The 24,682-nt window shown below is 48.8% G+C and overlaps 1 protein-coding gene across 1 annotated transcript in view; it reads left to right on the top strand.

The window, feature by feature from the left end:
* LOC112113122 (alpha-2-macroglobulin-like protein 1) overlaps nucleotides 1–24,682 on the top strand; it is a 36,188-nt gene that overhangs the window by 6,320 nt on the left and 5,186 nt on the right. Inside the window, exons 8-28 of the mRNA XM_024209307.1 lie at nucleotides 846–960; nucleotides 1,910–2,024; nucleotides 2,526–2,635; nucleotides 3,417–3,584; nucleotides 4,069–4,299; nucleotides 4,992–5,055; nucleotides 5,495–5,640; nucleotides 6,882–7,031; nucleotides 7,694–7,810; nucleotides 8,507–8,645; nucleotides 14,592–14,715; nucleotides 17,390–17,615; nucleotides 17,760–17,886; nucleotides 18,192–18,313; nucleotides 18,920–18,974; nucleotides 20,004–20,087; nucleotides 21,136–21,312; nucleotides 21,541–21,622; nucleotides 22,089–22,245; nucleotides 22,467–22,541; nucleotides 23,089–23,251. Of these exons, the coding sequence (XP_024065075.1) occupies nucleotides 846–960; nucleotides 1,910–2,024; nucleotides 2,526–2,635; nucleotides 3,417–3,584; nucleotides 4,069–4,299; nucleotides 4,992–5,055; nucleotides 5,495–5,640; nucleotides 6,882–7,031; nucleotides 7,694–7,810; nucleotides 8,507–8,645; nucleotides 14,592–14,715; nucleotides 17,390–17,615; nucleotides 17,760–17,886; nucleotides 18,192–18,313; nucleotides 18,920–18,974; nucleotides 20,004–20,087; nucleotides 21,136–21,312; nucleotides 21,541–21,622; nucleotides 22,089–22,245; nucleotides 22,467–22,541; nucleotides 23,089–23,251 (2,747 nt within the window). The remainder of the gene's footprint in view (nucleotides 1–845; nucleotides 961–1,909; nucleotides 2,025–2,525; nucleotides 2,636–3,416; nucleotides 3,585–4,068; nucleotides 4,300–4,991; nucleotides 5,056–5,494; nucleotides 5,641–6,881; nucleotides 7,032–7,693; nucleotides 7,811–8,506; nucleotides 8,646–14,591; nucleotides 14,716–17,389; nucleotides 17,616–17,759; nucleotides 17,887–18,191; nucleotides 18,314–18,919; nucleotides 18,975–20,003; nucleotides 20,088–21,135; nucleotides 21,313–21,540; nucleotides 21,623–22,088; nucleotides 22,246–22,466; nucleotides 22,542–23,088; nucleotides 23,252–24,682) is intronic.

Genomic DNA, 24,682 nt, shown 5'->3' on the forward strand with positions numbered 1-24,682 from the left:
TCCAGATGGAATTTGGCCAGGACATGTGAATTACAGCTTGATGAAGAAGAGCAGCCCCTCACTGATCACCCTCATCAGACCCTGCAGTACCACGCCTCTACTATCTCTCAGGGCACTGGAGTTAGGGCTAGTCTACACCGGCAACGCTAAAGTGCTGCCGTGGAACCGCTTTAACGTGGCTTGTGTGGTCGTGGCAGCTCTCCCAGCGCTCTAAAAACCCCACCTCCAGGAGGGGCGTAGCACCCAGCACTGGGAGTGCAGCTCCCAGCGCCGGGGCACTGTCTACACTGGTGCTTTACAGCGCTGAAACTTGCTGCGCTCAGGGGGCTGTTTTTTCACACCCCTGAGCGAGAAAGTTGCAGCGCTGTAAATTGCCAGTGCAGACAAGCCCTTAGTACAGACGCAAAGGGTGGAGCGTCTCTGCTGAACATCACTTATACCACTTCACTCCTTGCAGCACAGGCTCCCCTAGCACTATGTGCTCAGATACCATAGTGATGAGTGCAGGGTAAGAGCTTACACAGATAGATAAAGAGAGAGATACCGGGGCATTGACTCAGAGGGAAGAGTCTGAGAAGACTTAACAAAACCAGCAGCTTGGAGGTCTTCCATCCAAGTACTGACCAGGCCAGCCCTGCTTACTGCCTGAGATTGGCCAAGATCGTTCTCGTTGCTTGTACAGCTGCATCTATCTTGATACACTGTGAATATCCATGACATAAATCAGATCTGGAGATACACTAAAGCACACCCACCCAGAGAGATTCCTCTGTTTTCTGTGTGTGTGTGTGTGTGTGTGTACCCCTTTCCATGTGTTCTCCCACCCCCCGCACTTTCTCACATAGATACACCTATGGGAAAGGCGTGCAGGGGAAGATCCAGGTGAGCCTGTGCCAGAAGAGTTGGTGGTATTTCTACAGTACCCAGCGACCTCCTCTCTGTCAACACTACAACAACCAGGTGAGCCACTTAGCAAGAGCTGAGCCCCATAGGGTGACAGTCCTGTGAAGCAGGAGCTGCGATGCCAGCTGAGGTGGGCCAAGGGGAAGGAGACACAATACAAGACGTGTTATTTTAATTGATTTCACCCCATGCCTAAAACCTGTTTTTGTTCCCTGGCCCCATAACCAGCTGCCATTGCCTCTATTATTCTTGTTAATAATCTTGGCAGTTGTCCCTTATTTGGTAGTTCATCCCTTGTCTATTCTCTTTTTTAACCTTGCCTGTTTTATATGATTTTTCCCACGGAACCATTTCAGATTTAACGTAACACATATTAATGTCAGAAAGCCCGAGAAGCCTTTTAACAGGGGCAACAGAGTAGACTCCTCTTCAGAGAGGCCTTTCCACCACAAAAATGACAACCTCAGCATTGACACGCCTTTCCTCCCCAAAACCACCAACCGACCACCTCTCTCATTGTCTTGCTCTCTTGGGTGCTGAAATCCACCCACTGCTGACACCATGTCGTGTTGTGTGGTGGTGCAGACGGAAGCCAAAGGCTCAGCACTATGTGCATACAACGGAGTTTTAGTGAGACTTACCTCATTAACTCTTGAAGTGTGTCTACACAGCCCCTGGGGGGTGGGGGTGCTTCGCAGCGAGGCTGGACTGACACATGCTAGTTCTGCTGATCTAGTGCCCTAAAAGTAGCAGTGTGGCTGCAGCCATGCAGCTACGGTTAGCGCGCTAGCTTGAGCAGAGCTAGTACCTCTGTCTCCCCGTGCTCGGAAGCACTCTCCAGCTGCAGTGTAGACACCCCTTTCAAGTGCCTTGCAGCACAGAGCGGGTTGAGCTCCTTAGGAGCAGGGGTTCTGTTCTGACACAGAGGTAGCTCATTCTGTGACATCTGTCCCTCCTGCAGCGGTGCTGTCCCAGCACCAATCACCTTGCTCTCTCTTGTTTTCAGACTGATAAGATGGGTTGCTTCTCCACGTCTGTGTATCTTTCTAGCTTCAACCAGATCTCCCCCGATTACCGCAGCAACATAGATGCAGTGGTCACATTGGTAGAGGATGGCACAGGTAACCTCAGAGGAGTCTTTGAGGGTATAGGAAAGGCACTTGAATAAACATGCACCAGTATTATCAGGGACATCAGAGACTGTCAGCCCTGTTCTTAATCCATTGGGAGCATTGAGATACAGGCTCACAGGAGGCTCTGGGACTGGCCCTTCTTTGAGCCCAAAGGGGGTTCTGTGGTCCAGTCTCACTGGTTAGGCACTGGAGCTACCCCCTTATGGGCTCAAGCCCATAAGGCATGTTGCTTTGTGGGTCCCTAGGGGTGGTGTGGTCTGGTCTCATGGTGGGTCACTGACAGCTCTCCGATAGCCTTCTGTAATTAGGTGGGGAGACCAGATAGCCAGGGTCCTGTGAGCACCATCTCCCTGCGGGTATAAAATGTGTGCAGCCTAACACACGTTTGTGTCATCAAAGGGCCTGCTCTCTAGTGGAATTGCCCAGTGGGATGGTTCTTTGTTCCCTGCCTCTCTCCCTCCCATCTCTTCTCCTGTCCCTTTCACTCAGAGGTGCAGGTCAATGCCTCCCATAGCTTCTTCATCTCCAGGACAGCTGGCACGGCTACGTTTGAGGAGGTTAATCCTTATTACTACACTGGCGAGATCTACAGAGGGAAGGTAACTCTTAGCTAAACCCTCCAGAGAGTACAGCAGAAATAATGTGCTCCCAACTGTATCCTCAGCTGTGTCTCCTCGCCCTGCTCTGTCCCCAACACAAGCTCTGGGATGGCAGAGACTGAGTAATTCCTAGCCAAAACACTTGGTTCAGATGGGGTTAAAACTGAGGTACAAATCAGTGACTTAAGGGTAAAAAATACAAACCCTGTACAAGAATGTGAATTGCTAAAAAAAGCCCCAAGGACTAAAAATCCGGGGGATTCAGAGTTCAGGGTTAGACCTCAAGGAAACCCCAAACATTTGAAAGTATAGAATTCCATAGGCCAGGCTCCCAAGCAACCGGGGCCGGCTCCAGGGTTTTGGCCGCCCCAAGCAGCCAAAACCAAAAAAAAAAAAAGCCGCGATCGCGATCTAAAAAAAGACGCGATCGCGATCTGCGGCGGCAATTCGGCGGGAGGTCCTTCACTCCCAGGCGGAATGAGGGACCGTCCGCCGAATTGCCGCCGAATACCTGGAACTGCCGCCCCTGTCCGGAACGGCCGCCCCAAGCACCTGCTTGAGAAGCTGGTGCCTGGAGCCGGCCCTGCAAGCAACCCTCTGATGAGTCTGCGTGCGTCTCTTCATATGGCAATAAAGGAGACGATGCTGGTAACGCTGATGACAACTGGGGTGTTCTCTCTGCCTGTGGAGATACTGACAGCGAGTTGGGTGAGATGGAGCTGGAGATTCCGTACGTTAATGAAACAGCTTTGTGTTCCTCTCTTCCCCATGTGATTCTCAGATTAAAATTGTCGATCACCAAGGCAAAGCAATGAATAACACACCAGTTTACCTTATACAAAGCTACACCAGGCTGCGGTTTAACAGGACGTACATCACAGATGACTCTGGAAGCGCTTCCTTTGAGCTGAACACAAATGCTTGGAATGGTGACTCAGTCTCTTTGGAGGTAAGTGAGGAAGACTCCATCTCATGATTTGTGAAAGTTAGGGACTAATACCACTTTCCAGAACCAGGTTATTGCTCTGCAGGCATCTCCTCCCAATCCCCACCAGTTCTAATGAAGAACCGTATTTCAGACTTGCATCACCTCTGGATATTCCAGTTCTTGGCTTCCCACCAAACAGCTCCTCTGATGTACATTATTCCGAAACTGTGGATCCAAGTTATGCTAGCCCTGGGCTCCTCACATAACTGCTGGCATCCCTCAATCCTGACCTACTGCTATTCCAATCATGAGCGTCTCATTCCGGCCTAGGTATGTGCGAGCAAGTTAGTATGTAATGTAGCTCCTTTCAATCCAGTGGATTTACACCAGAGATGAATTTGGCCTAGGATCTCTAAGTCATGTCTAGGATCTTGACCCCCCTAGTCCCAGAATCTCTCTCATCTGATGTACTCACCCAGAGAGTTCACTGTTTATTTTCTGACAGGGGAGATTCCTGCTTCAGGACCCAGTATATGTGCCAGGGACAGTCAATGTGTATTACCAGAATGCCTACCACTTCATACAGCCATTGTACTCCACCACCAAGAGCTTCCTCAGGATCGTACGTGTGCCAGGAACAGTGCCCTGTGGCAAAAATGAGAGGGTGCAGGTGGACTTCAGAATTTACGAGAAAGACCTAAGTTATGGTCCCAAGAGTGTGGATTTTTCCTATTATGTGAGTCACTAGGGAAGTGCAAGGAGGTGATGGTGATGGGTTAAATATGCTGGATCAGAAACCTTGAGAGACTCAAGCCCTGTTTGCACAGAACAGAGAATGTGTCTGCACATGTGCACACACACACACACTCTCTCTCACTCTCTCTCTCTCTCTCTCTCTCTCTCTCTCCCTTTCTCTGCCTCCCTGCTAGTGTTCCTCAGCTCTGCATTTGAGAAACCACCTTTAGGGAGGTGAGAGGGAAGTTCAACATCCATGGCCCAACCAGTCCTTGGTCTCTATACTAAGATGTCCAGTGTAGTGGCCATTTATTTATTGTTTCCCTCTATTCAATGTGGCAACTGGGCCATTAGGAACAGGGCCACTTAAATAATTTCAATAATAAAGTCCACTGATCAGCTGTCAAATGGGCAGGACTTTTGCTCATTAGTCACCCTGGACTAGATCAGAACTGGTGCCTGACAGGTAAAAGTTTTCATATCCTAGGCTCTTTATTCCCCTGAGCCATCTACTCCCCCCTGCCCAGTGGCTCAATTGTAGCTGGTGCCATGGAGGGTGAAAGGCTCTATGTCCCATTCTCCCTAAGTCGCCATCCATGGAGAGTCTGGTCTGCGTAATGCTGTCAAGCTATTGAATGTATTTCTGGCATTTCCTAGCCCTTCTCTCATGCCTCTTTCTCTCTTCTCCCTTAGGTCATTGGGAAAGTGGGGATTGTCCTTTCAGGTCAGAAGACTTTCTTGGTTGGGTCATCAAAGAGTAAGTGCAGGCACCTCTTCTACACAGAGATCATTCTGTGCTGTGCTGTGTCCCCCACAAGCTCTGCTCCATGATGTAAGCCATGTAGGGTAACTTTGGGAATCTCACTCCTTGCAAGGCTGACATCTGCTAACATCCAACGAACTGAAGCTTTCAGCCCCCTCAGGTGATGGTTAGCAACAGGGAGATCCTCTGGCTGATTTATAATGGCAGGTCAGAGCTTGAGGAGTTCATGGGGACACTGATTGTTTCATGGGCTTCTCTGGAAATCTCCTTGGTTCTGAGAGACCCCAATTCCATGCGACAAAGGCAGGGAGAAAGGGAGCAAAATGGCAGAGGAAGAGTGATGGCAAAAGGGGAAGATCTTGGTACATTTGGTAGTGGAAACATACCCTTCTTTTCCTCTCTCTTTCTCTCCTTCCCCCCACCCCAAATCCAGTGATGACGGGCACTTTCTTCATCCCTCTGGTCTTCACCTCCGACTATGCCCCAGCTCCTACCATTGTAGTTTATGTCATCTTCCCCACTGGAGGAATCATAGCTGATAGCGCCCCCTTCAGGGTCTCCATGTGCTTCAAAAATGAGGTAGGACTCATGGCTGAGAGCTCTGGGTTCGTGGGTGTGCGCGTCTGGGGAAGGAATGCAACAAGGTTATGAGGGTGTGAGGAGTAGATAAATGTGGGTGGCTGGGTGTAACTGAGTGGTTGGGGTAATGATTCACTGGGAATGTAGGGACCTGTATTTCAATGTGTGGTTTTTGGTGAGGCACTTAGGGGAAGGGGAGCTGAAGAAGAGGGTTTTACCCTCTGCTCAGAAAGGTCTGAGATCTGTGACCATTCTAATGTCTTTTGGAATCAAGTTCCTCAACCACAAGCTGAGAGAGCCCTGTGTCCTGCACACACAAATCTCATTCCCGAGGATTGACAGCTCCATTATTCCACAGGAGCTGTCATGGGGAGCTATGATCAGGCAAGGTGAGCAAGTGTTTTAGGTCAGTGGTTCTCAACCAGGGGTACACGCACCCCCTGGGGGCATGCAGAGGTCTTGTAGGGGATACATCAACTCATCTAGATATTTGCCTAGTTTGACCACAGGCTACATGAAAACACTGGCAAAGTCAGCACAAACTAAAATTTCATACAGACAATGACGTGTTTATACTGCCCTATGTACTATACACTGAAATGTAAGTGCAATATCTGTATTCCAATTGATTTAATTTATAATTATATGATAAAAATGAGAAAGTGAGCCTTTTTTCAGTATTAATGTGCTGTGACACTTCTGTATTTTTATGTCTGATTTTGTAAGCAAGTAGTTTTTAAATGAGGTGAAACTTAGCGGTACGCAAGACAGATCAGACTCCTGAAAGAGGTACAGTAGTCTGGAAAGGTTGAGAGCCACTGCTTTAGGAAACCTAGGCCAGTCCCATGGAGGGTTTGAAGAGGAGGACTGAGTCCTTTGAATTTGACCTGGTATTCAGAGACGAGCTGGTGTGGAGAGAAGAGCAGTGGAATGATGTGCCCTCAGAAGGCTGTGCTGGTGTGTTCTGCTGTTTAGGTGCCTCTAATATCATTATTGCATGTTTCCCCTACTCCCCAATTGTCCTTACTCCTCAATTGTCCATCCCTTCAGAGTCCATAGCCGCTTCATTCTCTCCTGAAGCAACTGGCTTCACCAGAGGGGAATCCCAGGGGACTACCTTCACCTGGACTATGTGGGGCTCCTCTCTGCTCTAGCCACCCTGCAGGCGGATCAGCAGAGGGGATTCTCTCTCTGCCTTTCTCCTCTCCCCTCTCATGTTCTTTCCCCTTGTGCCCTTTAAGGTGAAGATAGGGTTCTCAGAGGATGAGGCCCTCCCTGGATCTGAGATCAGCCTCCAGCTGCAGGCAGCTCCCAGATCCCTCTGCGCTGTCCGAGCCGTGGATCAGAGTGTCCTACTGATGAGGCCAGAGAAAGAACTGAGCAACTCCCTGGTAAATTACTCTATGTCTGTCTGTCTCTGTGAAAGGAAGAGCGAGCGAGAGAGAATAAGAAAACTACATTGCATCTATACAGTGCTGTCCTTCCAAGGCGCTCAGAGTGCTCCATGAAGGGAGATAGGAGCATTATCCCTGCTGTACAGATGGGGAATGTGAGGCACAGGCAGGGGAAGTGACTTTCTCAAGGTCACAGAGTCATCACCAATCCCAAAGGGACAGACAGAGTGCCACTGGGATCCATTTTTTGCTAAGTCCTTAAGGTGGTCTGACTGGATATTTCGTTGTCGATCTTAATGCACCACCAAAGCTTTTGGTGATTACATGATCACCAGCCATGTAGCAGCATTCTTTGGTAAACAAACTTCATAATTCATTGGTCTGCACACAGTGCACAGTGGTAAATCCAGGATTAGTTCCTGTCTCCCAGTCTCATGCTCAGTACACCAGACCATGTTGCCTCTCCAAGAAGAAAATAGGAGAAATGGAGCAGAGTGACTGAGAGCCTGTTTGGAGAGTCTATCTCATATGTTGGGTCTAAGCTTTCCATACATGATAGCATGGAACAACCATTCAGACAGATCTTTGGTGTGTTAGGTGTATGTTGGTTCATCTTTCCACTGACTGGTATTTTTTTTCCTCTTTCTTGCTTTTCCCAGATCTATGGGCTGTTCCCCCATATTTTTCGTGGTGGATACCCTTACCAAGTATCTGAAGATGACTTCTTATGCTGGTCTCGAGAACCTCACCAGCCTGACGTGTTTATGGTGTTCAGAGTAATGATCTTTGATTCTTCCTCACTGGCTAGGTGGAGCAGGGCCTCTGACATTATAGGTTATTAGGAAACAGCTCTAGTAATCATTGATATTCCATTGATTGGCTGGATGAGTCACCTGATATTAGTGACAATAGGAAATTTAGTTATTGCACATTGATATCCTATTGGTGGGATGGTTCAGGGCTCCAAACATTATCGGTCAGTTTTACTTTAGCTCTTCATTCTCTATGGGTTAGTGGGTTAGAATGCCTACAATTAGATGGCCAATTCAGCACTGATGCCTCACTGGGCAGTTTGCTGAGGGCATCTGACATTAGTGGCCAATAGGAAACAGTCTTGTTGTGCAATGAGGAACCCACTTATAAGAGATGTATATGGGAAAGATGTCCAACAGGAACACTGCTGTTTCCCCATAGGCCCCATAGACTTTGAAGGAGAATAAACTTGCACTGGTTGAGTCAGGCCTGATAAATCAACTCAAGGGGCTCCATTGTCTCACTGCTGTGGGATATGAGTAATTCTCACTTGAATCAAAGTGAGAGACTCATATCATATAGCAGTGGGAGAACTGGGTCCTTGCTTTATAAGGGAAATGAGCAGCCTGAGGGACAAAGGGTTGATGACAGAGGGAAAGGGAAGGATGGGCTTCTGATATCTAAACTCTCAGCACATCTTTCTTTCTTTCTTTCTTCAGGAAATGGGCTTGAAAATCATATCCAACACCCATATCAAGAAGCCGAGAGAGTGCACAACTACTGTGGCTATGACAACAATGACGGTGACTGAGTTGGAGAGAACACTCCCCATGCTAACCAGACCTACATTTCTCACAAGTGAGCACATTTCTGCCTCCTCTTACTTCTCACTAGAGGGCTCAGTCTTGTAGCTGAAACCAGCACAGAGTTCAAGTTAAGCAGTCCATGCTGTGATTGCAAGTGATACAGGAAAACAGAGAGAGAGACAAAATGTTGCTTTGCCCTGAACTTGCTTTCTGGACTGTCTGTGACTGAGGGGTTCATCCCTCTGAAATGTCAGTGAATTGGCTGTTGTTTAAGACATGTCTGTCATCTGATTAGCTGACATCCACACTTTGTGTCTCTGAGCCAAATGGGAGACTCAGCTACCCTGAATATGGTTCTGAGGTTCCTATAGTAATTGAATCTTCTTCAAGTAGTGTCCCTATGGCTGCTCCACTTCAGGTATGTGTATGCCCCATGCGTCTTCGATCAGAGATTTTGATAACGGGGTCTGTTTGACCCATTCCTGCACCTTTCATTATTACCTCATGCCCTGCCCTGAAGCTATATAGTGCTGAGCGGGCAAACTGCACTCAGTTCCTTCTCAACCACCTTGGCTTGAGATGGAGCTTTAGTGTGTCTGCCCGGCGCATGCCTTGGTTAGATGTTGTACCTAGTTTTTAGTTTAGTCTAGCTTATTAGTTAGCAAGTTTAGCGTAGTTTGTTATTTTGAGGATTGTTTCTCCTCTCCCCTCTCTTACGGGAGGCTTGCCTTCCTCAGTAGGGCATGCCTGGTTCATGGGGGTTTAAATGCTGCTTCACTTGCTGGGAGGCCATCACAGTTTGTGATTGACACTCGAAGGGCATCTGCTGCCTTGAAGAGTCGCACGTATCACAGAAGTATAACATCTGTTTAGCCCTCAAATCCAGGGCAAGAAAAAAATAGGAAATCAAATTGCAGCTTCTTATGATGGAGTGTTCCCTCTGCCCCCACTTCAGAGCCCGATCAGGAGAACCGCACTGTACAACATTCTCCAGGCAAATCTAGCACGTCTTCAGCACTGGCTCAACACTCTCCTAGGAAGGGAAAATCTCTAGACACCTCTAGAAATCCCAGGAAAACAAGTTCTGACTCCCTTCTTAAGGAGTCTGCTTCCAAAAGACCTCACTCTCCCAGTAGCTCGACCACATCAGAAGTTTGATGTCGCAACCCAGTACTGTAGAAGCAAAGAGTTCCTCCTGTACTGGCAGGGCCAGGAAACCCTATAGCTTGTCTGAGAGCAAACATGGCTCCAAGAGAGCTTTGGTACCATCTGGATAAGACCGGTATTCCATACAGAGAAGAATGGTACCATCAGACATAGCTTTACCCTGACGGGTTCATCGGTACCTCACAAAGCTAAGCCTCTGTCTTTGTCGGTGCCCACCTCGGAGTGCACAAAATCCTTGCTACTGCCTATGGCTAGAGACAGTCAGAGTGCTGCATTGGTACTGCCACACCATTCAGTACCGCAAGAATTTAGGTACTCGAAGGACTTATCTATGGCAGATGAACCGGAGTCTCCACTGCTTACGGGCACTGAGCGCCTCTCAGTACTAAGACTCATGTGGTCTCTGGACTCGCATCCATCCTCAATACCATCTGACTCACCACCCTTTTCAATGGGAACTCCTCCACTGGATAAAGAAGAGGGTGATGGGGACCTCCCTGCAGTATCTTCAATATCAGTCCAGGGCTCTCCTTCTTATCCACACAAGAACCCCTTCTCTGATACCTGAAGAGACACAGAGAGAGGAATTTCGGGGAAGACATCATGGCTGTTGGGAGCAACCTTGGATTCCACCCCCTCTCCTGTATGGGTCTCTGTTGCCATATTGGGATCCCTGGGGTGCTTACTGCCAACAATTCTCCAGGGCCCTGAGCCCCACCCACCGGATGATAGGGAGATACCATCTTCCCCTCCCCAGAACATATCTCAACAGAAGGAGACATTTGAGGAACAGAAGGCTAGGACAGACAAAGAGGCTACGCCCCAAACTACCATCTCATCATCTTCAGTTGATGAGGTGGTAATGTCTCCTCCTCCGTCAATGGCTGATGATTTTTGGCAATTCCAGAACTTCATAAAAAGGGTGTCAGGCTCCCTACAGATACCTCTCGAGGAGGTCAAAGAATTGCAGCACAAGTTGCTCAGCATTCTTTGTTCAGCAACTCCAACCAGAGTTCACAGCCCTGTCAATGAAGGCCTTCTCAATCCTACAAAAATGATTTGGCATACTCAAGTGACCATACCACCAACATGCAAAGGGATGATAAAAAATATTATGTGCTCAATAAGGCCTCTGAATTCCTATTCTCCCACTGCCCTCCTAATTCTCTGGTGGTGGGCGCCGTGAGTGAGCTGGATAAACAACATCATAATAAGTCAGCCCCGTTTGACAAAGACCAGAAGTGCTTTGGACCTTTTATGGAGAAATTCCTATTTATCTGCAACCCTACAATTCTGTATTGTGAATTACCAGGCACTCATGGTGAAATATAATAACATGAACAATACAAAATTAACTTCTTTACTTCAGCACTTTCCCTCAGACCAAAGGGAACAGTTTCAAGCCACCATAGGAGTGGCTTGTCTCTGATAAGAGACAAACTTGTTGAAAGTCTCTGGGTAAGGATAAAAGTGTAAAAAATGAAGGATGATGTCATAATAGGAGTCATCTATAGACCATCTAACCAGGAAGAAGGTGTGGATGAAGCTTTTTTTAAACAATTAACAAAATCATCCAAAGCCCAGGACTTGGTGGTGATGGGGGACTTCAACTACCAAGATATCTGTTGGGAAAACAGTATAGCAGGGCATAGATTATTCAACAAGTTCTTGGAATGTATTAGAGATATTTTTTTATTTCAGAGGTGGAGAAAGCAACTAGGGAAGAGGCTGTTCTAGATTTGATTCTGAGAAGTAGGGAGGAACTGGTTGAGAATTTGAAAGTGGAAGGCAGCTGGGGTAAAAGTGATCAAGAAATGGTAAAGTTCATGATTCTAAGGAATGGTAGGAGGGAAAACAGCAGAATAGATAATGGATTTTGAGAGGGCAGACTTAGGAAACTCAGGGAGTTGGTAGGTAAGATCCCATGGAAAGCAAGTCTAAGGAGAAAACAGTTTGAGAGAGAACATAAGAACATAAGAACGGCCGTACTGGGTCAGACCAAAGGTCCATCTAGCCCAGTATCCTGTCTACCGACAGTGGCCAAGGCCAGGTGCCCCAGAGGGAGTGAACTTAACAGGTAATGATCAAGTGATCTCTCTCCTGCCATCCATCTCCACCCTCTGACAAACAGAGGCTAGGGACACCATTCCTTACCCATCCTGGCTAATAGCCATTAATGGACTTAACCTCCATGAATTTATCCAGTTCTCTTTTAAATGCTGTTATAGTCCTAGCCTTCACAACCTCCTCAGGTAAGGAGTTCCACAAGTTGACTGTGCGCTGTGTGAAGAAGAACTTCCTTTTATTTGTTTTAAACCTGCTGCCTATTAATTTCATTTGGTGACCCCTAGTTCTTGTATTATGGGAATAAGTAAATAACTTTTCCTTATCTACTTTCTCCACATCACTCATGATTTTATATACCTCTATCATATCCCGCCTTAGTCTCCTCTTTCCCAAGCTGAAAAGTCCTAGCCTCTTTAATCTCTCCTCATATGGGACCTGTCTAAACCCCTAATCATTTTAGTTGCCCTTCTCTGAACCTTTTCTAGTGCCAGTATATCTTTTTTGAGATGAGGAGACCACATCTGTACGCAGTATTCAAGATGTGGGCGTACCATCAATTTATATAAGGGCAATAATATATTCTCATTCTTATTCTCTATCCCCTTTTTAATGATTCCTAACATCCTGTTTGCTTTTTTGATCGCCTCTGCACACTGCGTGGACGTCTTCAGAGAACTATCCACGATGACTCCAAGATCTTTTTCCTGATTTGTTGTAGCTAAATTAGCTCCCATCATATTGTATGTATTGTTAGGGTTATTTTTTCCAATGTGCATTACTTTACATTTATCCACATTAAATTTCATTTGCCATTTTGTTGCCCAATCACTTAGTTTTGTGAGATCTTTTTGAAGTTCTTCACAGTCTGCTTTGGTCTTAACTATCTTGAACAGTTTAGTATCATCTGCAGCAGTTTCGTATCATCTGCTGTTGGCAGCTGGCAGAGTTGGCAGTTTTTCAAAGAGACATTATTAAGAGCACAAGAGTAAACTATCCCACTGTGTAGGATAGATAGGAAGTATGGCAAGAGACCACCCTGGCTTAACCAGGAGATTTTTAATGATCTGAAGCTCAAAAAAGAGTCCTACAAAAAGTGGAAACTACATCAAATTATGAAGGATGAATATAAAAAAACAACACAAGTATGTAGGGATAAAATAAAAGCCAAGGCATAAAATGAGATTAAACTAGCTAGAGAGATAAAGGGTAACAAGAAAACACTCTACAAATACATTAGAAGCAAGAGAAAGATCAAGGACAGGGAAGGCCCGTTACTCAACAAGGGGGGAAAAATAATAACAGAAAATGTGGAAATGGTGGAAGTGCTAAATGCCTTTTTTGTTTCAGTTTTCACCAGAAAGGTGAGTAGAAATTGGACATCTACCATAGTGATCACCAGTGAAAATGAGGTAAGATCTGAGGCTAAAATAGAGAAAGAACAAGTTAAAATTACTTGTCTCTAGATCCAATGCAGATTCCAATGATGGAAAAGTGGTTCTCTCTTCAGTTCTGGGCTCCGTTCCATGGCTCCCTTCTCCCTGTGAGGATACTGCTCAGGAGTCACCTGAAGGGGAGCACTGATTGGGGCACTACTCAAAGAAAGAGGAGAGATGGCTCACCCTATGCAGTGACTGTAGTTCTTTGAGATGTGTGTCCCTGTGGGTGCTCCAATACCTGTCCTCCTGCCCCTCTGCTTTGGAGTTTCCTCTTTGAGACTTTTTGGTAGAGAAGGAACTGAGGATGATTTACCTGCACAGCTCTTTGTAGTCTTGGTGTGGGGCACGTGGTAGTGAAGGGCACATGCACAGGCTGAACAAACACTGCTAATGAAAATCTCCAGTCTAAGGAACATGAGGTGTACGCACACCCTGAAGTTGAGTCCCCGTAGGGACACACATCTCGAAGAACCAGCAACCACACACCACACAGCAGAAACACCAACCCAGGAACCATCCCCTGCAACAAACCCCATTGCCAACTCTGTCCACATGTCTACTCACGTGACACCATCACAGGACCTAACCACATCAGCCACACCATAAGGGGCTTGTTCACTTGCACATCCACTAATGTGATATATGCCATCATTTGCCAGCAATGCCACTCTGCCATGTACATTGGCCAAACTGGACAGTCTCTATGCAAAAGAATAAATGGACACAAAGCAGACGTCAAGAATTATAACATTCAAAAACCAGTGGGAGAGCATTTTAACCTCCCTGGACACTCCATTTCAGACTTAAAAGTGGCCATTCTTCAACAAAAAAACCTTCAAAAACAGACTTCAACGAGAAACTGCAGAACTGGAATTCATTTGCAAACTTGACACCATCAAATTAGACCTGAATAAAGACCGGGAATGGCTGGGTCACTACAAGAAGTAATCTCCCATCAACTGTTGAGTATGGGCCATCCACCCTGATGGAATTGGCATCGTTAGCACTATGAAAAGTAATTTTTACTCTGTTGACATTCACACCTTCTTGTCAACTGTCCGGAATGGGACACATCCACCCTGATTGAATCATTGACCCCCCCCCCACACACACACTTGGTAAGGCAACTCCCATCTTTTCTTGTGCTATATATTTATGCCTGTATATTTACTCCTACCACTGTAATTTTCACTCTCATACATCTGAAGAAGTGGGTCATAGCCCATAAAATCTTATGCTTTAATAAATTTGTTAGTCTTTAAGGTGCCACAAGACTCCTCATTATAGTTACTACACAGAGTAAGTAACCTCTCTTTTGTAACCTCCAGCATTCCTCGTGAGTCTCACAACAACAGAACATAGGACCACCATTTCTCCACCTGCACCTCCAGTTGAGGAGAAAGTTCGCAAGTATTTCCCAGAAACATGGATATGGGATTTGTTTTCGGTTGGGTAAGTAGAGCAGTGCCAAATTTGGCCGTCTTAGCATGATCCTGGATGGCCAAAGATCCAGTTGGAATTTAGTGTTCTACAAAAGTGGGGGAAATTGCTGAGTCGCACACCTAAGGAAATGGTTAGATGAATATATTGTGGGTCCTTTAACTGCCAGGCTGATGGTAACAGGGTTTGGTGGCTGAAATTTCAGTCAGTTTTCTTTTGTTAGATGTCCATGATCATAAGAGCTTGAATCCATTCACTGGAGGCTGGTGATGTGTGAATAAAGAGAAACAAACCTGTTGTAGCATTATGATGTTTGTTTGGTGTAAGAGTACGATATTATACTATCCCACTACTGAGAGCAGCCTGTTTAGCCCTCTAGGAACTGTCCTGCATTAGCCCCCGCAGAGGGACAGGATGAGCTAACAAAGCTATTCTGTCTCTAACTCCTACAATTCTTCTTTTGTTGTTTTCCTTTGTATCTCAGTCTGGGTTCTGTTCAGATCATTGAGAAATAGGGCCCAGGTTCTGCTCACCTTGCCTGCTCTGGGGCAGTGGCCTGTAAATCCATCCTGTCCGCCCATTGTCCTCATAGAAAACATCCCTGTTATGTGCTTAGTCCACTTAACATTCTCATTATACACATCTCTGGCAAAAATTGATTCTCTAGGGTCAAAGAAAACATTTCCTACTGCTGGAGACATAAATCTAGTTATCTATTGGCAGGTTATTTTCTCTTCTCTGATGAAGCATAGGGTTATTGTCTTAATAGTCACTGTGATGTCATCCACATGACAATCTCTTGACTAACTCAGCTACACTCATTCAGTACAGAATCACTGCTACTATGTGTTGTAAACTTGGCATAGACTTAGGGTTGCCAACTTTCTAATAGCACAAAACCAAACACCTTAGCTCCGCTCCTGTCCCGCCCCTTCTCCGAGGTCCCACCCCCCGCTCACTCCATTCCCCCTCCCTCCATGGCTCGCTTTCCCCCACCCTCACTCATTTTCACTGGGCTGGGGCAGGAGGTTGGGGTACGGGAGGGGGTGAGGGCTCCGGCTGAGGGTGCGGGCTCTGGGGTTGGGTTGGGGATGAGGGGTTTGGGATGAAGGAGGGGGCTCAGGCTGGGGCAGGGGGTTGGGGTGCAGGAGGGGGTGCAGGCTCCGGGAGGGAGTTTGGGTGCAGAAGGGGGCTCAGGGCTGGGGCAGGGGGTGCGGGCTCTGGCTGGGCGGTGCTTACCTCAAGCGGCTCCCGTTGGCCCCCAATGGGCTAGCACCAGCTCTGTGTCCGGACTTGCAGTCTGCTGACCCAAATCCTGGAGCGCTGCCCCAGTGCTGGGTGTGCTCCAGCTGGCTGCACGAAGAGGCTCAGTCAGAGCGGGGAATCCCTGTGCCTGGCTTGAGGGGAGTCTGGCACCAGCCTCCAGTGCAGGAAGGCTCAGGCTGGTAAATCTCCAGCTGGGGCAGCACAAATGCTTTGCCTCCCCACCCCATGCCCAGTGCTGCACATGGGCGGTGTCACTGCGACTTGTGGTGCTGGGTCTCCGCAGGATCCTCGCTGCCGGGTTTGACCAGCTGCAAGGGGCGTTGTGCAGCACTGGCCACCTCCCTCCGAGTTCCTCTTGGCCGCGGCGCCCGCCCTTCATTCTTGGCAGCCGGAAGTAGTGGCCTGCCTCGGGGTAGAAGCCAGAGGTGGCGGTTCAGCCGGAGGGTTGAGTGTCTGAGCGGCAAACCGCCTAGGAGCTGGACCTGCCAGCCACTTCCGGGAGCCGCGTGGAGCCAGGGCAGTCAGGGAGCCTGCCTTAGCCCCGCTGCGCCGCCGACTGGACTTTTAATAGCCCAGTCAGCAGTGCTGACCAGAGCCGCCAGGGTCCCTTTTTGACTGGGCGTTCGGGTCAAAAACCAGACACCCAGCAACCTTACATAGACTCAACAGGCCCCTAATGTGCCCTCACATTTTGACTGTCTTCCTAGCACACAGAAGTGGGAGTCACGAGGCCTTGATTCTATTGCTTGGCTCTTCCACTAACTCTCCCTGCCCTTCGGCAAGTCACTTCACCTCTCTGTTCCCTCACCTGTGAAGTAGGAGTAATAATATTCACCTATGTTTGTAAAAGGCTTTTAGATCCACAGGTGGTGAATGCTGTCTGTGGAAAGTGCCAGGCATTATTATTAATGAAATCTCTCTGGCTAGTGGAAGAATCTTGTTCTGAGGCAGGGTACCCTTGCCCTAACAAAAGCCAGTCTGACTCATAAAAATCAGGGGCCAGAATTATTCCAGTCAGAAATTTTAACAGTGAAAGTTCCAGCTCTGAGCTCTACAAGGCTCGGTGGGGAACGTAGAGATTCAAAGATCATCTACAATTGACTCCACGTTGACTTCAATGGAAGTTGAGGGTATTTAGCATTTTGCAGGGTAAGATTGTTTACTGATGTGTCTAACACAATTGAACAGTGAGTCTTTGAAAATTCTGTCTGTGGTATGAGTGAAGAACAGAGATGGGCCCAAGCCACAAAACTGGGATGTGGGTTTGGATACAGATTTCAAAGGCCCCATAGTTCAGGTTGTTCTGATTGCAGTCATTGGATTGGGCGCTTTGGGAATAAGGGCTCTGTGCCTTCTTGAGACATGACCGCCTGATGCCTTCTAGTAAAGGATTTTATCTCTGCATGATTTTTCCTCTCAGTCCCACTGGAAACAGGGATGTCCCAGTCATGGTGCCTGACACCATCACTGAGTGGAAAGCTGGGATGTTCTGCACATCAGAGGTGGGCTTTGGACTCGCCCCAACCACCAGCCTCCTGGCCTTCAAGCCCTTCTTTGTAGAGCCCACACTGCCATACTCTGTGATCCGGGGAGAGACTTTCACCCTGAAAGCTACTGTCTACAACTACCTGCTGCAGTGCATTAAGGTGAGTCCTGCTGGTGGCTCTGTAAGGAGTGAGGGGTCAGGGTGGGTGAGAGGTCACGTTGGTCCCTGACTCACCCTGGGAGCAGGTGGGGATAGCATGTTCCTCATCATCTCCTGGACTGTTTGCACCACTGCTGCCCCTTAGATCAAAGTGACCCTGGCTGAGTCCCCAAACTTCCAGTTGGAGCCGTGTGAGGGCTGCGTCTACACCAGCTGCCTGTGCGCCAATGAAGCCAAGACATTTAATTGGAGAGTCACAGCTAAACAACTAGGTGAGGAGAATGGGGGGATGAGGGAGAAACAGCCAGGGAGGAGGCAATTGTGCCAATTACTGGTCTGCAGTGCAGATTGCACTAAATAAGAAGAATGGAGTATGTAGCCTTTTAGCTTTAGGGCACCGATTGCCACCTAGCCTCAGGTCAGGGGCACTGGCAGGATCAGGAATGGGCCAAAGAGCCATTCATCTCTAGGCCACTGGTTCCATTCATTGTCTCTGGTAGGTGACATCTATAGCAGTAACGGAGGGTGTTTTCCACAGGGGATGGCTGCTGGACAATCTGTCGTCTCTTGTTTTCAGGATCGGTGAATATCACCCTTAGCACAGAGGCCCTGGCCACCAAAGATCTCTGTGGAGGGGAACTACCATTTATACCAGAGAGAGGACGGACAGATACACTGATCAAACCCCTTCTAGTCCAGGTCAGTTTGGGACTGGACTTAGCTCTTTTCTCATAGCTAAAGGGGAGGACATCTGAAATCAGGTTTTGCTCAGCCCCCATATTCAGTGGGGTGAAGTTTGGGGTCTGAAAATGCCCCCTCTTATTTAGGGGAACTAACTGGCATCTCCAGGCCTGAGCCAGGGTCTAGCTGGGTCCCTCCAGTAAGGATCAAAGGACATGCTTCTGAAGGAGGTTTCCTCTACTTTATGCCAACCCTTGATCCTTTTGTGCCCCCTTCTGCGGGCAACCTCATCCCCCTCATGCCCTGGCATCAGGGCTTGCCTTGTGGCCATTGATCCTGCCTCCTCTATGCCCTATCTGAGATGCTGGGATAACACACGCAGCCAACTGATCCCTTCACATAGGCCCCACTGCAGTGGCCCCTAGCCTGGGAATCAGCCTTGTCAGGAGCTCTGAAGTCCTTGAGTTGCATGGAGCAAGAAACCAGACAGATGTCTGAAAAGGACGGGTTCTCACAGAAGCCTGCCATGAAAACACATGTGGTTCATAACCTATTTGTAACCCTATGTCTCTCCTCTCTCCACCTCCTCTCTGGTCCCCAATGTTGCTGTCTCCTCCCCAATAGCCAGAGGGAGTTCTTGTGGAGAAGGCTCACAGCGCCCTGCTTTGCCCTAAAGGAGGTAGGTGGGCTGCTCAGATGGGACAAAGGGGCATAAGCAGATGCAGGTGGGTAGGGGGGATTCTGTAGCCCTGGGAAAGGCTACAGGAGCAGCCTTTGTGTTTTATCTGAAGGAGGTAGGTAAGTTCACATCTTGTCTGTGTAGGTCCCAGTGCAGGATTGTTCCTTGTTCTTCAGGGTTTTGTCCAGTCTTAGCTTTAAATGATTGAAGTAATGGGGCTGTCACCCCTTCCCTTGGGGGGCACGTTTCCACTGTCTCACTGCAAAGAAATGTTTCCTCATATCCAGACTCAAATTTCCCCCTTTCACCTGATTTACCCCTTCTAAGGCCTCTTGCTAACCAACTCCTGGGTTTTCATAGATGGCAATCATGTCTGCTGCTTTGTCATCTTGGCCAAGCTATATAAGTTGATTCCAATTTGAAAGGCAATGGGAGCTCCCTCTAAATAAGGAGAGCAGGACCGAGCCTATAATATAAATGTCCTTGCTGCTAGCATACAAGGGTGAAAGCTACTTCCCTTGGGCAACTAGATATAGCATAGATACAGCTCTGGACTGATCCAGTCTATAGGGAACAGTCTTGCATTGGCCCCTAGAGGATGGACTGGAGGGGATTTCAGAGTTCGGTTCCCATCTCCACATTTTCCATGGTTTATGACGAGGCCATTAGCAGAATTAGTGAGATCTAGAGGTCCAGATAAATAGACTAAATATGCCTTTGAGGTTTGAACTGTGATGGAGTAACTGAGGCAGGAAGAATCAGGGAGGTTGCTCTGGACAGTGGGGGCTGCAGGGGAGAAGGCTTTCGCACCCACAGTGGGGGAAATAAAGTGGAGGAAGAGAGAACTCAGGGCTAGGTGAGTGGATGGGGCAGGGAGGAGAGCAGAGACGGAGTCTGTGGGGTCGGCTGGAAGTTCCGTGGAGGGGTATGTGAGATGCGGGAGCACAGCTGGCTCTAGTGGGAGAGTTTTCTGGGGATTCTGGAGGGCGTTTTTTCTGATTCTCTTCCTGTTTGACACCTGGGTCTCAGTAACTCCAGCGCAGGATTCTGTGTCCCTGGAGCTGCCCCCGGATGTGGTTGAAGGTTCAGCCAGAGCCACCATCTCCGTCACGGGTAAGGAATTCAGCCCTGGGCGCCATGGGCAGGGGGTTCTGAGGTGACTCTGATCCAGACCTTATGTCTATGAGTATGGCCATGGGGAAGCCCAAACTGTGAACCCCCAAAACTTCCACTGATATTTGACAAAGTCCCGGCCATTTTCCTCCCATTTCCATGGCTGCATTTCCTGGTTCCAGCTGGGGCTGGATGCCCCAAAATACCCAGCAGGAGCGAGGCTGTTCTTCTTGTGGGAGCCTCCGGCAGTGACCAAAAACAGCAGCCGCTACCCCAGGGGATCGCACGAGGAAAGGCCTGGATCCCCCCGTCTCCTCTCCCCAGTGGGTCAGCCCTGAGAGGTTCCGGTAAAGTCTTAATTATAGACACTGAGCTTCCGAGTGCAGATCCCAGCCCAGGCGCTGAACACTGGGAAGGGAACTTCCCCATCCCCCCCATCTAATGGACCATTCCACCAGTGAGCGAACCCATCTCTTGTTATAATGGAACAGTCCAACCGGGAGGTGGGAAAACACCCTCCTTATAAAAGAATGGTCTACCTGAGAGGGAAAGTACTGCCCCGCCCCTACATTGCTTTAATGGTAAAATAACCCCCCGCACGCATGAACACAATGGAATATTCTATCAGGGATGTAAAACAACCTGCCCTCTGGGAATATTTGCAGTGGGAGGAAAAAATAACCCCCAGTGTAATGGAACTTTCCCTTTCCCGGAGTAAATATAAACCTTCACTGTAACAGAACATTCTACCGGGTGGAAATACCCCATGCAGCAATGGAGTCCTCCCAAGGAAAGGAAAATATCCTTTAATGGAAGGTTCCACCAGGGTGAGAACATCTCCACCCCCAGTGCAATAAATAATGGAACATGCTAACAGACTGGGCAAAAAACATACTTCAGGCTGCAATTCCACCAGGGGACGGGGCTACCATCACCATGCTATAATGGAACATTCCAACAGGAGACCTAACCTCCCCGCCTCTCAGCCAATCAGGATTTATCCCTGTTGCACCATCTGGGTTTCTCTCTGCTTTGTCCCGCCCGGCAGGTGACATCATGGGGACGGCACTGCAGAACCTGGATCGGCTGGTGCAGATGCCCAGTGGCTGTGGGGAGCAGAACATGGTGCTGTTTGCCCCCATCATCTACGTGCTGCAGTATCTGGAAAAGACGGGGCAGCTGACCCCAGAGATCAGGGAGAGGGCGACGGGATTCCTGCGCAGCGGCAAGTACCCTGAGCCCAGCTCCACTAGCATCCAACCTGGCACCGGCCATGCCAGTAGCCCCTCTCCGGCACCCACCCTGTTCAAATCCATTCCTCTGTCTGGCACCCATGTAAATACCTGTCAATGATCTTATAAACACTACATTACCCCCACTCAGTGACCACTCTGTAAATATCCTCTCCCTGACACTGGTGGGTGACAGTATAGTTTTCTGCACCTCTCTCCAGGGTACCAGAGGCAGCTGCTCTATAAACACCATGATGGCTCCTACAGTGCATTTGGTACCACAGACCAGGAAGGTAACACCTGGTAAGTTCTGGGGTAGCTCTCTCGTTCCCTGCAGTCTGGGAGCCAGGAGCCTATGAACTGGGGGATTGGGCTGTCACTGACCCCTCAGGACTCTTCCCAGTGCTGCATGGGGAAAATTATAAGTGTCATGCTGTGCATTGTACATGCCCCTCCTACTTCATGATAGGCCCATAGTGCCTCAGACAAGCCATGGGAATGCAGCCGCCTCTGGGACAGAGGACAGTAACTGGGCAGAGAAATGGGACTGAGCACATGGCACAACAATGGGGGAGGGGAGCTCTAATCAAGGACTGACCTCCTTCTCCTCCTGCTCCCTCTTCCTCACTCACTCCTTTGCCTTGTTCTTTCTCCTCTCTACCTCTCTTTTATCCACATTTCTTATTCACTCTGTCTCTGTCCTCTCCCTCTTTCTACTCCTCTCCCTCTCCTCGTCCCCCTCTTCCATGCTCTCTCTCCCTGCCCCCAGGCTGACAGCGTTTGTGGCCAAGTGCTTTGGCCAGGCCAGGCCATACATCTTCTTAGATGACAAGAATATCCGGGATGCACTGAGCTGGCTGCAGATTTACCAGTTGCCCAGCGGCTGCTTCAGGAGCGTGGGGAAGCTCTTCCACACGGCCATGAAGGTAATGGTGTGGCGCCTGCAGACCCCATGCAGAGCTCCACAGGCAGCCATGGGGCTTGACTCAGCTCGGCTTCCTTGACACTTCCTCCTTCTCTGCCTTTGGGGGGATCAGTTCAGGGGAGGGAGGGGATTCAGGGGCCTTTATAGAGATGGAGGGGGGGTCACTGGTCCCCATCCTGCCTGAGCCCCTCTCCTAGCTCTGGGTGTTTGTGCTTCTTGCAGGGCGGCGTGGATGGGGAGGTGCCCCTGGCTGCCTACATCACTGCAGCACATCTGGAGATAGGGGAGGCACTGAGTGTGAGTATTAAGGACCTTCCTTTTGCCACTCCTGCTCTCTGGACACCTTGAGTCCTGCAGAGCTCAGTGCCGGCACTTCACTCGCCTGCCTGCCTTGCTGGGGTGGGCATGGGCAAGGCACTACTGGGGGGAGGAGCTTGCACCTGCAGTCAAGAGGAAGGCACTGCTGGGGTAGGGAGAGAAGTCCAACCACTCCACAGGGAGGGCGCTGCTGGGGACAGCTTGCAGTGCGGAGCACATCACTGGGAGGGAGCTCACGTGGATGGAGTCCTGTTGCTTGTAATCACACTAACATCCCAGTACAGTCCCAGCGGTGGTACAAGGCATTGGCCTGGAATTTGGAGGCTATTTGTGTAGGGGCACCCATGTGTACCCAGGCGAAGCACTGTGAGGATCGTCCCAAGTGCCCGCATATTCCCTTGCATATAAACCCGTGTGCACTTGTTCCTCTGTGTGTGTCAGCCTGCCTGTGTGTACGTACCCCCACACGTGTATATGATTGTATGTCTGTGCAGCCATTGCCTGTATGTGCTTTCTCGCTCCACAGAGCACCGTGGTGAACAAGGCCTTGAGCTGCCTCACTAGTGCCCTTCCCAACATTACCAGCACCTACACACAGGCACTGCTGGCCTACGCCTTCGCTCTGGCCCACGACACCCAGCGCACACAAGAGCTGCTCACTAAACTAGACCAAAAGGCCATCAGAACAGGTACCAGGACTGAACAGCATTGACTGACACACAGAGATGGAGCATGCCAGGGAGAATGTGATAGATCAGAGCATGTGTCTTGCACCCCAACTCCTCCCACCCCTGGCTTATGTCTGGGCCCCACAACCTGGGCTGTGACTGGACATTATGGGCCAGATCTTTGAAAGAGCCCAGCTCCCATTTACGCACCAAAGCATTTGACCAAATTTTCAAAAGCACCCAGTCTGTTGGGAGCTGAGCTCTTTGAAAATCTGGCTGCAAGCATCACAATGGGAGAGTCATGGATCTGGCTGGATGCGCCCTTCTGAGCCACCTACCGAACTGCTGTGAGGGGAATCCATGCCTCGGGTTCCCTGGGTCCCCAGGGCATTTTAAGCTTACAGAGCCTGAATAGGAAAGTACAGATCATAAAAACAATAAACATCTGAAACTGTAATGGCCGTCACTTTCTGTAATGTCTCACCCTTCCCTTAGCAGTCCTTAGGGACCATCAGTGGCCAGGAAGGAAGGCAGGGTGTCACCTGACTCAGGTGACACCTGTTACATGGTGGGTGACCTCTCTCCCTCATGGAGCCAGCTTCTGTGTGACCTTGCCCTCTCTTGCCCCACACTTCCCCTTCCAGTCTGGCTCCCTCTGTTTCTGTGTGTCTCACTATGTAAACCCCGCCCTTTGTTCTGTCTTTTGGGTAACTTTCTACTGCTCCTGCCTTCCTACCTGCATTCAGGAGAGAAAGCTAAAACTGGTTTTCTAAGGATGCAGCTGCTTTTAAGCTTAACCTATGTGCGGTCTAAGTATTCCCCACTGTCCCTGTCTGCTGCATACCTGAACAGGTCCTGTCAGCAGTGGTAGATCCATATACGTATAGGTATTCATGATGTAGCAGTATTTCATAATACAACTTCACAATATCAAGCAGAATTTGTAAATTGTACAGACATATTCCCAATTCGTCACAGGGAAGTGCTGGGCTCTTTTGGGAATAAACCCTTATTTAGGTGCCTAAATGGAAGTTGAGTTCTTTGAAAATCTGGTCCTGTGTGTGTAGGTCTGTGATATGCCAGGCAGAGGAACTGGGTAGGGAACAAGCTACAAGAATCATATTCGTTACTCGTCTGTGTGGCTGCTTGGGGGGCATTTATCTTAGCCTCTAAGGATAGAACAAGAAGCAATGGGCTTAAACTGCAGCAAGGGAAGTCTAGGTTGGACATTAGGAAAAAGTTCCTAACTGTCAGGATGGTTAAACACTGGAATAAATTGCCTAGGGAGGTTGTGGAATCTCCATCTCTGGAGATATTTAAGAGTAGGTTAGATAAATGTCTATCAGGGATGGTCTAGACAGTATTTGGTCCTGCCATGCGGGCAGGGGACTGGACTCGATGACCTCTCGAGGTCCCTTCCAGTCCTAGAATCTATGAATCTGGCTGCCTGGG

The sequence above is a fragment of the Terrapene carolina genome, unplaced genomic scaffold (genome assembly GCF_002925995.2).
Source record: "Terrapene carolina triunguis isolate 2854851 unplaced genomic scaffold, T_m_triunguis-2.0 Scaffold112, whole genome shotgun sequence".
Classification (NCBI taxonomy): Eukaryota; Metazoa; Chordata; order Testudines; family Emydidae; genus Terrapene; species Terrapene triunguis.